The sequence below is a fragment of the Perognathus longimembris genome, chromosome 5 (assembly GCF_023159225.1).
Source record: "Perognathus longimembris pacificus isolate PPM17 chromosome 5, ASM2315922v1, whole genome shotgun sequence".
Classification (NCBI taxonomy): Eukaryota; Metazoa; Chordata; class Mammalia; order Rodentia; family Heteromyidae; genus Perognathus; species Perognathus longimembris.
In genome coordinates this window covers 32,592,623-32,605,236 of record NC_063165.1, presented here as the reverse complement: position 1 = coordinate 32,605,236, position 12,614 = coordinate 32,592,623, and the positions used below count along the sequence as shown (strand labels likewise).

General features: G+C 37.4%; 1 protein-coding gene across 1 annotated transcript in view; it reads left to right on the top strand.

Annotated features, from left to right (window-relative positions):
• The window catches only part of Impg2 (interphotoreceptor matrix proteoglycan 2), a 50,362-nt gene extending 43,393 nt beyond the window's left edge, over nucleotides 1–6,969 (top strand). The window contains exons 14-18 of the mRNA XM_048346522.1: nucleotides 401–611; nucleotides 2,615–2,803; nucleotides 4,073–4,265; nucleotides 4,677–4,756; nucleotides 5,566–6,969. Coding sequence (XP_048202479.1) covers nucleotides 401–611; nucleotides 2,615–2,803; nucleotides 4,073–4,265; nucleotides 4,677–4,756; nucleotides 5,566–5,578 — 686 coding nt within the window. The 3' untranslated portion in view covers nucleotides 5,579–6,969. The remainder of the gene's footprint in view (nucleotides 1–400; nucleotides 612–2,614; nucleotides 2,804–4,072; nucleotides 4,266–4,676; nucleotides 4,757–5,565) is intronic.
• The last annotated feature ends 5,645 nt before the right edge of the window (nucleotides 6,970–12,614 follow it).

Sequence of the window (12,614 nt, the reverse complement as noted above, 5' to 3'; positions counted from 1 at the left end):
ACCATTTTTTTCCTACCATTTTTTTCCTACCATTTTTTTCTGGGCTCTTTACTCATCTCATAGTCTCATTGTGGGAAGTGATATAGTAGTAAATACTGAGTAGAGGTGACCTGTAGCTGAATGGGCTGGTAGAAATGAATGGCTTATGAAACTATGCTGTAGATTGACACTTTCATGGCATTGATTTTAAAGCTTCTGCATAATTCCTAAATAAGACATATAGAAACTTGTCAGGTTATAGGGTTTAATGATTCAGCTCTGCGTGTTAGTGTACTTCATTAGTTCAAGATGGTTGTCTCATGCATGGTACTCTAAGGGAACAGCTTTAACTAAAGACTTCCTGTACCCCAACTCCTGGGTTTTACCTTTTTATTATTCTCTGGTTTGTTTGATGTTTTAGGTGATGAGGCCAACCCTTGCAAGTTTCAGGCCTGTAATGAATTTTCTGAATGTTTGGTCAACTCCTGGAGTGGAGAAGCAAAGTGCAGATGCTACCCTGGGTACCTGAGTGTAGACGATCTGCCCTGTCAGAGTCTCTGTGAACTACAGCCAGACTTCTGCTTGAATGATGGAAAATGTGACATTATGCCTGGGCATGGGGCCATTTGTAGGTATGTTCTGATTAGAGATAACCTTGTAACTATTTCTTCTTTTAATTTTTTAATTTAATTTTATTGTCAAGGTGATATACAGAGGGTTACAGTTACATATGTAAGGTAGGGAGTATATTTCTTGTCATACTTGTTACCCCCTCCATCATTTTTCTCCCACCTTCCCTCCCCTCCTTCCTCTGGAGTTGTACAGTTAATTTCCAACATATTGTCTTGTGAGTATTGCTGTTGCGAACCCATGCAACAAGGATAGATATTTCTTCAGAAGAAAATGGATTGATGCTATAATTTAGGCAATCATTACATATTTGTTGTTTTAGGCAGTAAGTAAATGCTGTCCATTTCTCATGTGAAGACTGAGCCATTTAGCAGACTTGAATTATAACCCCAGTTGAATTGGGTCTATTATGCTACTGGAGAAATCTGAAAGCTTGTCCAACAAAGAGTACTTAGAGCAGCTTCAGATCTTTGTGTTAATGTGTTTTAGTGGCCATGATAAAAACATAACAGTGTTCAAAACAAGGTGGAGACATTGATATTCTATCTGAAGGTGAAAACAAAGCACCTTTATTGTTCTGCCTGAATTAATTCTTCTTTTCATATTTATATTAAGTAGTTTACAAAGGGGTTTCATTTTAAGTCATATTATGAGTACAATGCATCTTGATCAATGTTAGCCCTTCCATCATTCTCCTTTGGAATAATTTTTTTTTGGGGCCAGTCCTGGAGCTTGGACTCAGGGCCTGAGCACTGTCCCTGGCTTCTTTTTGCTCAAGGCTAGTACTCTGCCACTTGAGCCACAGTGCCACTTCTGGCCATTTTCTGTATATGTGGTGCTGGGGAATTGAACCGAGGGCTTCATGTATACAAGGCAAGCACTCTTGCCACTAGGCCATATCCCCAGCCCCCTTTGGAATAATTTTTAATAGCTTTGAGTTTCTTGTATTCTTACTGAGTTTTCAAAAAGGTATGCATGACATTTTTGAAAAAATGACAAATATATTATCTTTTAAGTGCATTTGATTCCTTATTTTGTGTGTGTGTGTGTGTGTGTGTGTGTGTGTGTGTGTGTGCGCGCTGGTCTTGGTGCTTGAACTCAGGGCCTGAACACAGTCCCTGAGCTTTTTTGCTCAAGGCTAGCATTCTACCACTTGAATCACAGCTTGACTGCCAGTTTTTTTGGTGGTTAATTAGAATTCTTAATGTTCAAGGAAATTAATATTTCTCAAAATAGTGATTTCTTTGCTGCTCTGGGGATTGAGGACATTTTTACACAACTTTGTGGCCTTAGTGATAATAGGGTTTCTTTAGTGTGGGATGTGGAGAACTGAGTTCTAGACCCAGCTTTCTGCTCTCTAATTGCATAATCCACTGCCAGTCACTTTTCTTCTTGGGTCTGTGTTTAGTTATCCATAAATAAGGAGGTGGAATGGAATCATTTGTTGAAGTCTTATTTAGTATTTTATATAGTCACTTCTGAGCAGTTATTGAGGATCTACTGAGTCTGTGCCAAGAATTATGCATAGCATTAGGCCATATGCTAGTTTAACTTGTATATCCAGGTCTCCTCTCCTCTCCTCTCCTCTCTTCTCCTCTCCTCTCTTTTTTCTTCTTCACTCCTGTTTTCTCTCCCATTCCCTTTCCTCCCTCCTTCCCTCCCTCCCTCCCTCCCTTCCTCCCTCTTTCCCTCCCTCCCTCCCTCCCTCCCTCCCTCCCTCCCTCCCTCCCTCCCTCCCTCCCTCCCTCCCTCCCTCCCTCCCTCCCTTCCTCCCTCCCTCTCTCCCTCCCTTTTTTTATTCTTTGCTGGGGATGGAACCCAGGGTCACATGCATACTAGGCATTCATGGAGCTACATCCCCAGGACTATAGTCAACTATTTAATGAAAGTTTACATGGTCAACATTTGTATTTCTTCTTTCCTGGTTCCCACCAAAGGTTCTTCTGTTCATTATTACTTTGAGCAAAGTGATTCAAATCTTTTCTTTGGTGATTGTTCTTTACAGATGCCGAGTGGGTGAAAACTGGTGGTACCGAGGTGAGCACTGTGAAGAGTTTGTGTCTGAGCCTTTGGTCATAGGCATTACCATAGCTTCTGTGGCTGGCCTTCTCTTTGCCTCTTCTGTTATCATCTTCTTCCTTGTCAAGACTCTTCAAGCTCAGAATATCAGGAGAGAAAGAGAGAGGCCTAGCAGGTAAATAAGGAAAAAGCACTCTGATGGAATATAATGTTTTGTTTGCTCATTCATTTAGTACTTACTGTGTACCAAATATAAGCAAAGAGCTGAATGAAAGAAAGAGCTATAAAGTTGATAAAAACATGGCTCTTTACAGTGGTATCTTTTGGAAAATAACATCAGTAGCACTACGATGAGATGCTAAGGATCCCAAATAAGGACCAAACTAGTTCTCTGTGGGGAACAGAGTCTTAAAAGTTTTAGCAATAGTTGTGATGTTTTGCAAACAGGGGAGTAAATATTTATTGGTAGTTGGGTGGGATACTTTCCAGATAACTGAACATAAGCCAAGTGAGAGGGGCATACACTGGAGGAGAAAGTCTACTGATTGTGGTCAGGACACCCAATTCAAGGTCAGGGAGGATATAGTGAGGGGTCAATAGGAGATGGAAATGGCGAATTTCCTTGTTGAGGGTTAGATGTGTGTCAGTTTATTTCTCTTTGGCTCATACTAGTGGCAATTAGATTGCAAAGTTGGGAAAGGATCTGATAAGAAATCAAATCTGATTCTCTGTTAAGTTAAATGTGGCTTCATCAATGGGGGGAATACAGCCTGGTACACTTGCTAGACTAAGGATTTAAGGACGGTTTTGGTAGTTTTATGATCATAAGTGGCAGTTGGAATTACTTCTGGTCAGTCTACTTCCTTTACCCTCTGATCTGGCTGAGCCCCTCTTCCTGGGCTAACACCACCTAGGACATACCTCCAGCACGATCCTTATACTTTTTATTGCATATGAGTTTTCAACAAACTGCAACTTCATTTTTGTCAAAGATTCCTACAAATTATTTGTTTCATAGGAATCTAGAAAAATCTTAGGCACGTGACTAATCTCAGTAAGTATTTGTAGACCTGAACTGAACTTAACTGAGGCCCAGGTCATCTCATCTCCTAATGTTTGTATTAAAAATTACATTCTCTGTGTGTTACCCACTGATTTTCTATATGTATAACTGTGAAAGTGATAGAGCTGTCTGTGTTTAATGAAATGCTACCCATGAAGACCTGCTCCCAACCAAAACTTGAGTGTCAGGCACTGTGGGAAAATAAGATGAGTGAAACATGGCAGTTTTTGAGATTCATCTGCTTATTTCTCACAGTTACCTTTCTTCCTACACCATTTGTATCCATTTTCCCTCTTTTTCAGAAATCTGGCCCCAGATAAACAAGTTATCAACTATCAGAGCAATCCTGAATCCGTATCTTTATTTTTGTGCCTCCCACAGGCAGCCTGACAGCCTGTCATCCATTGAGAATGCTGTGAAGTACAACCCTGCTTATGAAAGCCAGGTGGCTGGATGTGAGCAGCATGGTGAAGCTCAGTATCCCTTCCACAGCTCTGCCTGTGAAGAGGTGATTGGCGGTCTGAGCAGAGAAGAAATCAGACAGATGTATGAGAGCAGTGGCCTTTCCAAAGAGGTAAGAACTGCCATTTGTTTTGCATTTCTCTCCTCTTCCTCTTTCTTCTCTTCATTCTCCTCCTTGTCCTCTTTTTTCTCTCGCTGCTGCTGCCACCACCGTGTGTGTGTGTGTGTCCATGTGCATGGTTAGTTCTTACTTCCCTAAATGTGTGGTAGGCAGGGAGCATGCATCTGTGAGCTCTACCTTCTTTTCCACTGATGACTACTCCTTCCCTTTTCCCTTTTCTTGGAAATATATATCAGAGTTAAAGTATTATGCAATAGCCACAGCAGAAGATTTCTCTAGATATAAGCTCTCCCTCAGGAAGCTCCCAGACTCACAATTCCACCTAATATGTAGAACTCCTCTTAAAAGTCTGTTGAAGTTTTTCAAATGTTGTCTGTATCTTCTTCTTCCTTTTTGTTTAAGGAAATTCAAGAGAGAATGAGGATATTGGAACTGTATGCTAATGATCCAGAGTTTGCAGCTTTTGTAAGAGAGCATCAAATGTAAGCATTTCAGCAGCCCTCTTGCAACCTACCAGCTTAATAGCTTGTCTTATAGCGGCACCACCAACACAAGGGTGTCATTCCTGTTTATATGACAAAAGCGGCGGTGATAACCAAAATTAATTGGGTTCTTGAATGTTTATGCATGTTCTGACAGATTCTTTCATGTTTCCCTTCTAATGGCTTTGTCATTTGGATGTTTCTTAGTTGAGGAAAGGAAACATTGGAAAAGCAAAGAGACTTATGTAAGGTGATAATGATACCAAGTGGCAGAGAAGATTTGACCTAGAGATCGCTGGGCTATGTCAGTAATATCCTGTCTCAAAACAAAAGAAAACAAAACATAAAACCAAAACATTTAATTGAGGCCAAGACATCTAAAGAAAGGTCTTCTGATAAGGAATTAAAATACACAGAATCTGTCTATGAAACAAAGAAGATTTAAGACTCTGTGAAACAAAAGCCTTCAGAGGGATGCGTGTAGAGGGAAGGTGACATTGAAAAACTGTAGGGCCTGTTAAAGATGTAAGCACAAAATCCAGAGCATTTTCAGTTTGTACTTAGTGTTTGTATTCTCATTTACCCTGTAGCCCCAAAATGTCAACAGACTTGAGATGTAGTAAAAGCATTGCATGACTTTATAGTTTGTTTCTTTAACTTTGCACAACAATGTTATAAATAAGTTATATACAACACCTCCCCCCCCCTTCCTCCAGTGGAAGAAAATAGAAAGCATTGGTGGTTATGGTGATGTAGTACATTGCCTTTCCACTGTATTGGTCTTGATGTTGTTTTCTTTTTCATGGCAGGGAGGAGCTTTAACACACATGCCTATCTTTGACATGGATTAGAAGACTGGAGAAATTGGAGACCACTGGTTATCATGTCATGTAATTAATATAGAATTTACTTTGAGCACCACTGGAAGAATCTATTAAAAAATAAATATGGAACATACACTATTTCCCTAGCTTAAAATAGTAGGAGTTGTGATACTTTTTACTTCTACAAAGACCAAGAGCTTGTGTTAAAAAAAGTTCAAAATCATAAGTGTTGGAAAGTATTCTACTACAAAAGAAGGGGAGAGAGAGAGAGAGAGAGAGAGGATAGAGAGGACAGAAAGAAAAAGAGAGGGTAAAAGAAATAAAAATCCAGTTCCTGGAGTTAGAACTACAATTTCTCTCTGCTCCTGACTCTGAGATTTTTCCCAAGAATTGTGCCTAAGTTTCCAAGGGGGAGCATAATCTAATACTATGGCAAAGAGAAGTTAAGCTTCATAAATCATAATTATGTAACTTATTTGTTAATGTCAGAAAGACTAGGGAATCTTGGAAGTAATTCTAATATAGTTTAGAGTAATTACCAAATAAAACATTATTTTTGTTTGGGTTTTAATTTTAAAAGTAATTGATAATTATTTTCAAAGCATTATAAATGTTGAGGATATTTGTCCCTTTTAAATGCTTGATTTTATTTGTAAAACTTTCAAAAGATTTATGCTTAAGATTCAAAGCTTTTTTCCTAAGCTCATATATGTTGGATGAAAAACAAATTGTTTATAAATCACAAATTAACACTAAAAGGCAGCTCTTTAAATGGGTGCTTGGTGGAAGAGTTCTAGACAACTATAAAGGTTGTCTAGGGCACATCACCATGAAAAATACTCAGTAGAAGCACAGCCCGAGCCAAAGGAGGACTCTTGTTTTCCAAGAGATGAGCAGTAAAGTGGGAAGTTGGGAATATTTGACACACGTCACTGTCTCTGATTTACTTTTGAAGTCTTAGGCCAAACTTTTATTTAGGAACTCTCATTTCATTAAGGACTGAAATTTTCTGAATATTAAAACATTGCCATGAACCTAGCAACATAATATTCAATATGATGATCATGTTATTCAAAAGTAATAAAATGGAGTTAAATACTATAAAACTGCATAGTGAATAACTCAAGCTTTTTCCCCCTCCTGGAGTCATAAGGTACAGTGACTCTTACAGATGTATTGTTTATTTGATAAATAGGTCTATTTTTACTATTGTACTAGCTTAAAGATATTTGTTCACATTTATGTGGCTTACCATCCCACTTACTTTACATAAAAAGTTTCATGTAGGTTAGGTTTCATTTTATTCCACCTATTTTCATTTTACTTTGTTCTGGGCCTGGGAATGTCCCTGAAATTCTTTTATGTAAGGCTGGTGTTCTACCACTTGAGCCACAGCACCACTTCTAGCTTTTTTTGGCCAGTCCTGGGGCTTGGCTCAGGGCCTGAGCACTGTCCCTGGCTTCTTTTGGCTCAAGGCTAACACTCTGCCACTTGAGCCACAGCGCCACTTCTGGCTGTTTTCTGTATATGTTGTGCTGGGGAATTGAACCCAGGGCCTCATGTATACGAGGCAAGCACTCTTGCCACTAGGCCATATCCCCAGCCCCCACTTCTAGCTTTTTCTGAGGAGTTTATTGGAGAGAAGGGTCTTGTGGACTTTCCTGCCTTGGCTGTCTTCGAACCATGATCCTAAGATCTCAGCCTCCTGAGTATCTGGGGTTACAGGCATGAGCCACTGAACTTCTGAAATATCTAGTCACCATGAGTTGATTCTTCCTTTTCTGGTACTTTCCCTCCCGTCTGACCACATAGTGAATTATAATGTAGTTGGACAACCCTGACTTAATATTACTTCTGACAAAATGATGGAAACTGCACAATTATTTTTCATAGGCACTAAAATATGTTGGATTAAATGATACTTGAACTAGCCATAATATACTTGTTTTAGTTTTCCTCTTGTTTCATGTTTAAGCAGTTAGTGTACCCGAGTGTCATTTTCATGTTGTCAGCAGTGAGTATCTTGATATCTATCATCTCTGAACTATTTCACAATAGGAAATGAAAACACAAATTTATTTTTTAAAGAAGCAGATGAATTAGGAGAATAATTTTATCCAATAAAAATATGGGTCAAGCTTTTTTCCACTCCCCTAAGATGTTTCTAACAATTCCCAGTTGAAATGGGTGGGGCCACTCTTTATTTACCATCCAGCTGCAATGAGTCAGGATCCTAGCTCATTTTATTCCCAAATGGACAATAAATGCAGTAAAATGATATGAAGGTCACAATCTTCAAGTCTATTGCATTGTGTTCCACAAAGGATCCTGGCTAGAGGTGGGAATATGGGTGGCTACCATGATGTAACAGATGATGTAAAGAATTTGCCTGGAAATTTCTTTGACTCATGTGTTTTGTAAAATCTTACACTACTCTTATGAGTTAATAAGAGACAGATTAAGCCACTCCCCTCAGGATAATAAGACACAGATTAAAACACTCCCCTCAACAAAATTATAACTTCAGTTTAGACAGAGTACTTCTTTATCCTCATTTTCTCCCTGTTATATTTAATTAATTCCTTGGAGATTAAGGATACATATAGGAAAATATCAGAGGATATAGATATATAGTTATATAATTCAGACAATGATGACTCCTAAGCAATAGTGCATATACCACAGTATATGTTTGATATGGAGTATGATTATTGAAAAACTTGTTTTGTCTGTAATGGCATTTATCCAAAGTGTGATCAAATAAATTTATGTAACTTTACTATTTTTATTCAATGTTAGATAATTAGATATAAAACATTGTCCATATATATACACACATAAGACTTTCTTTTATCATGTATACAATCATGTTATTTTCATTAGTAATAAAATGTCTTTCATGAACTTGTCTACATTGTTTTTGCCAATTAAAAATAAAATGGTAGATTTCATCAATGGTTGACTTGCAGTCATAATCCAAAGATAAATATATGAACATTACTGGAAAAGTAAAATCATTCCTCAGTTGATCTTGGTATAGTGAGGATTAGGAGAATTTTAAGATAAGCCCTCAGCCCAGTTGTGACCTTAGATTTGTTGATAGTTGGTGATACTGAGTCATTATTTGACCTCTTTTGAACCTTACTCTTTTAAACACTTAGACACATTCAATTTTTTTCTCATGTGCTTAAGTCAGCAATGGAAAGAAAACTGAACTTGATTAAAGAAATATTAGGTGGGGTAGCTATACCAGCTGTCTTGTAAAGAGAAAAATTGATGATCCATCTAAAGTGAAAAATTGATGTTCCATCTAAAGAGAAGGCATAAGACAGTAACTCAAACCCGTCTTGCAGAAGAAGGAGGAATATTAGCTAACAGTTACTGAACAGGAAATTTCCAATAGATCAACAACATAAACTTCATAATTTTATTTCCTTTTTATATTTTCATCGTATCTTACTATCAACAGGACACAAGGAAATCCTAAATCAGTCTTAGAAAAGAGGAGAGTCAATAGTCTTGATTTGGCTAAAAAATATGTCTAATAGATGCCATCTTGATTGCTTATTAGAAACCTAATTTTAGGAGAAACAGTGAGTAATAGCCTGTTTTTAGGTTCTGATTAAAGTCTGGACAAGTCTTAGCCTTAGTAGTTTAGTTTTTACCATATGGGTCTAGACTTTATGAATTTATGTCTATCTCAGTAGTCCATGTCCATGATGGACTGTTATTTACCCTTATCTTTTCACCAAAACAGATGTATCTATATCTTCCTCTTTCTAGTCAGAACAAATGAATTCATGTTAATACAATAATAGATGTTCAATTATCTTTTCCAAGTAGCACCCAATTGTTTATGGGATTTCAATAAACAGTTGATTATCCTAAATGAGTAACTTGTGAATCTGGCCCTGTACCATGGCAAGTTTAGGAGAGAATATGCATGTTTTTAGTAAATGACTCTTTCAGTAGGCCTCAAATAAGAAAAAATACCAAAACTTCTTTCATGTCTCCCCCCCCCCTTTTTTATCAACAAAAATACTTGTTTTGTGGAGTGGGTAGTGTGTGATCTCAGAACTTCTGGAATTGCTTCATGGTTTGTGTCTTTTTCTATCCTATGTACATGTCTCCTTTCTGTTATTCAACAAGACTGTGGGGCTAGGAATGTGGCTTAGAGGTAGAGTGCTTTCCTAGCATACCTGAGGCCCTGGGGTTTGATTCCCCAGTACCACATAAACTGAAAAATCCAGAAGTGGCACTGTGGCTCATGTGGGTAGAGTGCTAGCCTTGAGCAAAAGAAACTCAGGGAGAATGCCCAAGTTCTGAGTTCAAGCCCCCAGATGGGGGGAAAAAAGACTGTGCTATAATTTTTTATTTCTGTTGTTGATTTCTCACTAAACTGAATTCTTTGACATTGAGGCCATGTTTTGTTTGGTAAAATCAAAGAGTGTTTGGCACAGAAACTGGTATACAATAATTTTGAATTTAATTGACTTGTAAAAATGGGTCATATGTAAATATGCATTTTATGAGTAGCAAGCAAATACTTATTCTATATCTCAAAAAGCAAATTGGGTAGACCTATTTTTAAAACCTCTGAGTTTTATTTAAGGTAATTATAAAACTATACACATTTAAAGTATACATCTTGATAAGTTTGGATGTACACTCATACTCATGAAACCATCACATTTTCAGGAAATAGTTACAAAGATTGTTAAATATGTCTGAAGAAATTAGACTCATCTGGGTCCCAGTGGATAACACCTGTAATCCTAGCTATTTAAGAGGGCTAGAGCTGAAGATTGTGCTTCACAGCTAGCTTAGGAAGGAAGGTCTGTGGGACTCTGATCTCCAATTAACTAGCAGAAAATGGGAAGTGGCACTGTGGCTCAAGTGGAAGAGCCCAGATTTGAGCAAAAGAGCTCAGAGACAGCTCCCAGGCCTGGAGTTTAAGCCCCACCCCGCCCAAAGATATCAGATTCATATATTTATAACTACTTCCTTAATAACTCATAAGTTATAATACAGTAAACATTTTACAAAAACCTAACTAAATGGATGGACTCCAGTACATGTAGTAACCTGTGAGGTTTTTAACCATGGATTGAGGAGGTAAAGTGTGATGAAGGAATGGATAGAATTGGTAGTGGTGTTAGGAGCCTGGAATTAAGTTTGCAGTGATGGGATGGTTTGAAAATTGAGGCGCTTGTAGAAGCAGGTGGATTTGTGGGAAAACTCAGATTTACTTTCTGTTGGCAAAGTAGGGAGTATTATGTGTACAGAAAGCATTTATTTAATCCTAAAGAGTTTAGTAAATGTGATTTTATTGTTTCATTTTGTGTAGAGCAGAATAAAATAAAGGCACCAGAGAGAGGGCATGGATAAAAATATGTTTCAAAGTCTGAATACAAGCAGATTAAATGAATGTTGCTTTAGTATTGCCTATTCCTTTAAAAATGCAAAAGTGAAGGTAACACTTCTAGTGAAATATATTTTCCTTAGGATTTGATCTTTGTGACATGGTGGTGGAATGATCTTTCTTCTTCATAAAAGAAAGTTCTAAAACACATGTTGAGAACTGGAAATCTGTGCTGTTCAGTACAGTGAGCCAGGGAAATATTTTCCATTGCTTCATTTTTTCTTATTTTATTTTCAGATTCATAAGTGATATTTCAAAGTCAGAATTAACTTGGGATGTAAGCTGTAGGCTTAAGTGGACTTCCCATTAATGGACTTTTCATTAACTCATTTATAAATAATGAATTTTTGTTTTGAAGACAGTGTTGAATTAATTTTGACTTAAAGCATGAAATTGATAATTTGGAGAGTACGATATAACCAGGTGGTTTTTTTTTTCAGCTTTCTTAAACCATGCTAAAGAGAATAATATTCTAATAATGTTAATGAGCATGTTATAACAACACTAGTTTTATCAGCATCTTTGTGATAGCCATCCAGGAGGTATGTTGACTGCTAGCATTTAGTAATATCTTTTTTTTGGTATGTGTTATACTGTGCTTTAAAGCACATTTAAAGCACATTTAAAGCAGGACCTGACATTCACATCTACATAGATCATCACAGCATCAAAGAAAAAGAAGCCTTTGCTATCTGTTCACAGAGCTCCCCAGGAAAAGAGAAGATTATTATATGGCAATTTATAGAGATGAACAGTAAACTTCCAATGTAGTTACTTCAGTCTTTCCATCCAAGTGCCTTAGCTAATTTTGTCCCCAGAACTGTTTGATTTAAATTAGAAAGTTGGGTTAAATTGCTACCTAATATATTTATTGTTGAGGCAAAATTATATGAATTGTAATTCAATGTGTTTAACTTTCATCCTGACTAAAGGAGGAGAGAGTATTGCCACATAGTTCCAGGTTATAAAACTGTTCCTCAGAAGCAGAAACAGGAAGTTGAATATCTTGCAAATTTTTCCATTTCAGATTTCCTTTTATTATTTAGAAAAGGTGGAAAATTCACTAATTCTAGCCAACATCAGTGATCTTGCAAGACTCCATTTTCTAGTTCTCATTTATTTGCCAAAACCAAAAGCATAATAGTATAGAGCTTACAAGCGCAATGAATCCTAGAGAACTAACTTGTTTCAGCTCCACTGGAAAGGAAAATGCTTTTGTAATAACAGGTACAGGTAATGTACTTCCACCTTTCCATTGATGTGATTTTGTGTCTCCTGCATGTTGTAAGTGGTTGATGGCTCTGGCATCCTCTTCTCTTCTGACCATGGAGACCTGTGTGTCGTCATGGTTACTATGTGAGCTCAGTGTCTAGGTTTCAAAGTCATCACCTTCACTAAAGACCTGTGTCTGCCATTGTGCATAGTATGGGATGGATGGGAGAGTATTTGGGGCCACAAGACTACAAACAGAGGCTGAGCATATAGCATTATTAAAGTGGCTGGTGGAATTTGGCAGTTCAATCATACTACAAGTTTCTAGCCCAGAAGTTATGCAATCTTGTTTAGATAACTAAATAAAATCTGTATGTATATATGTGAATGGTGCCATCAA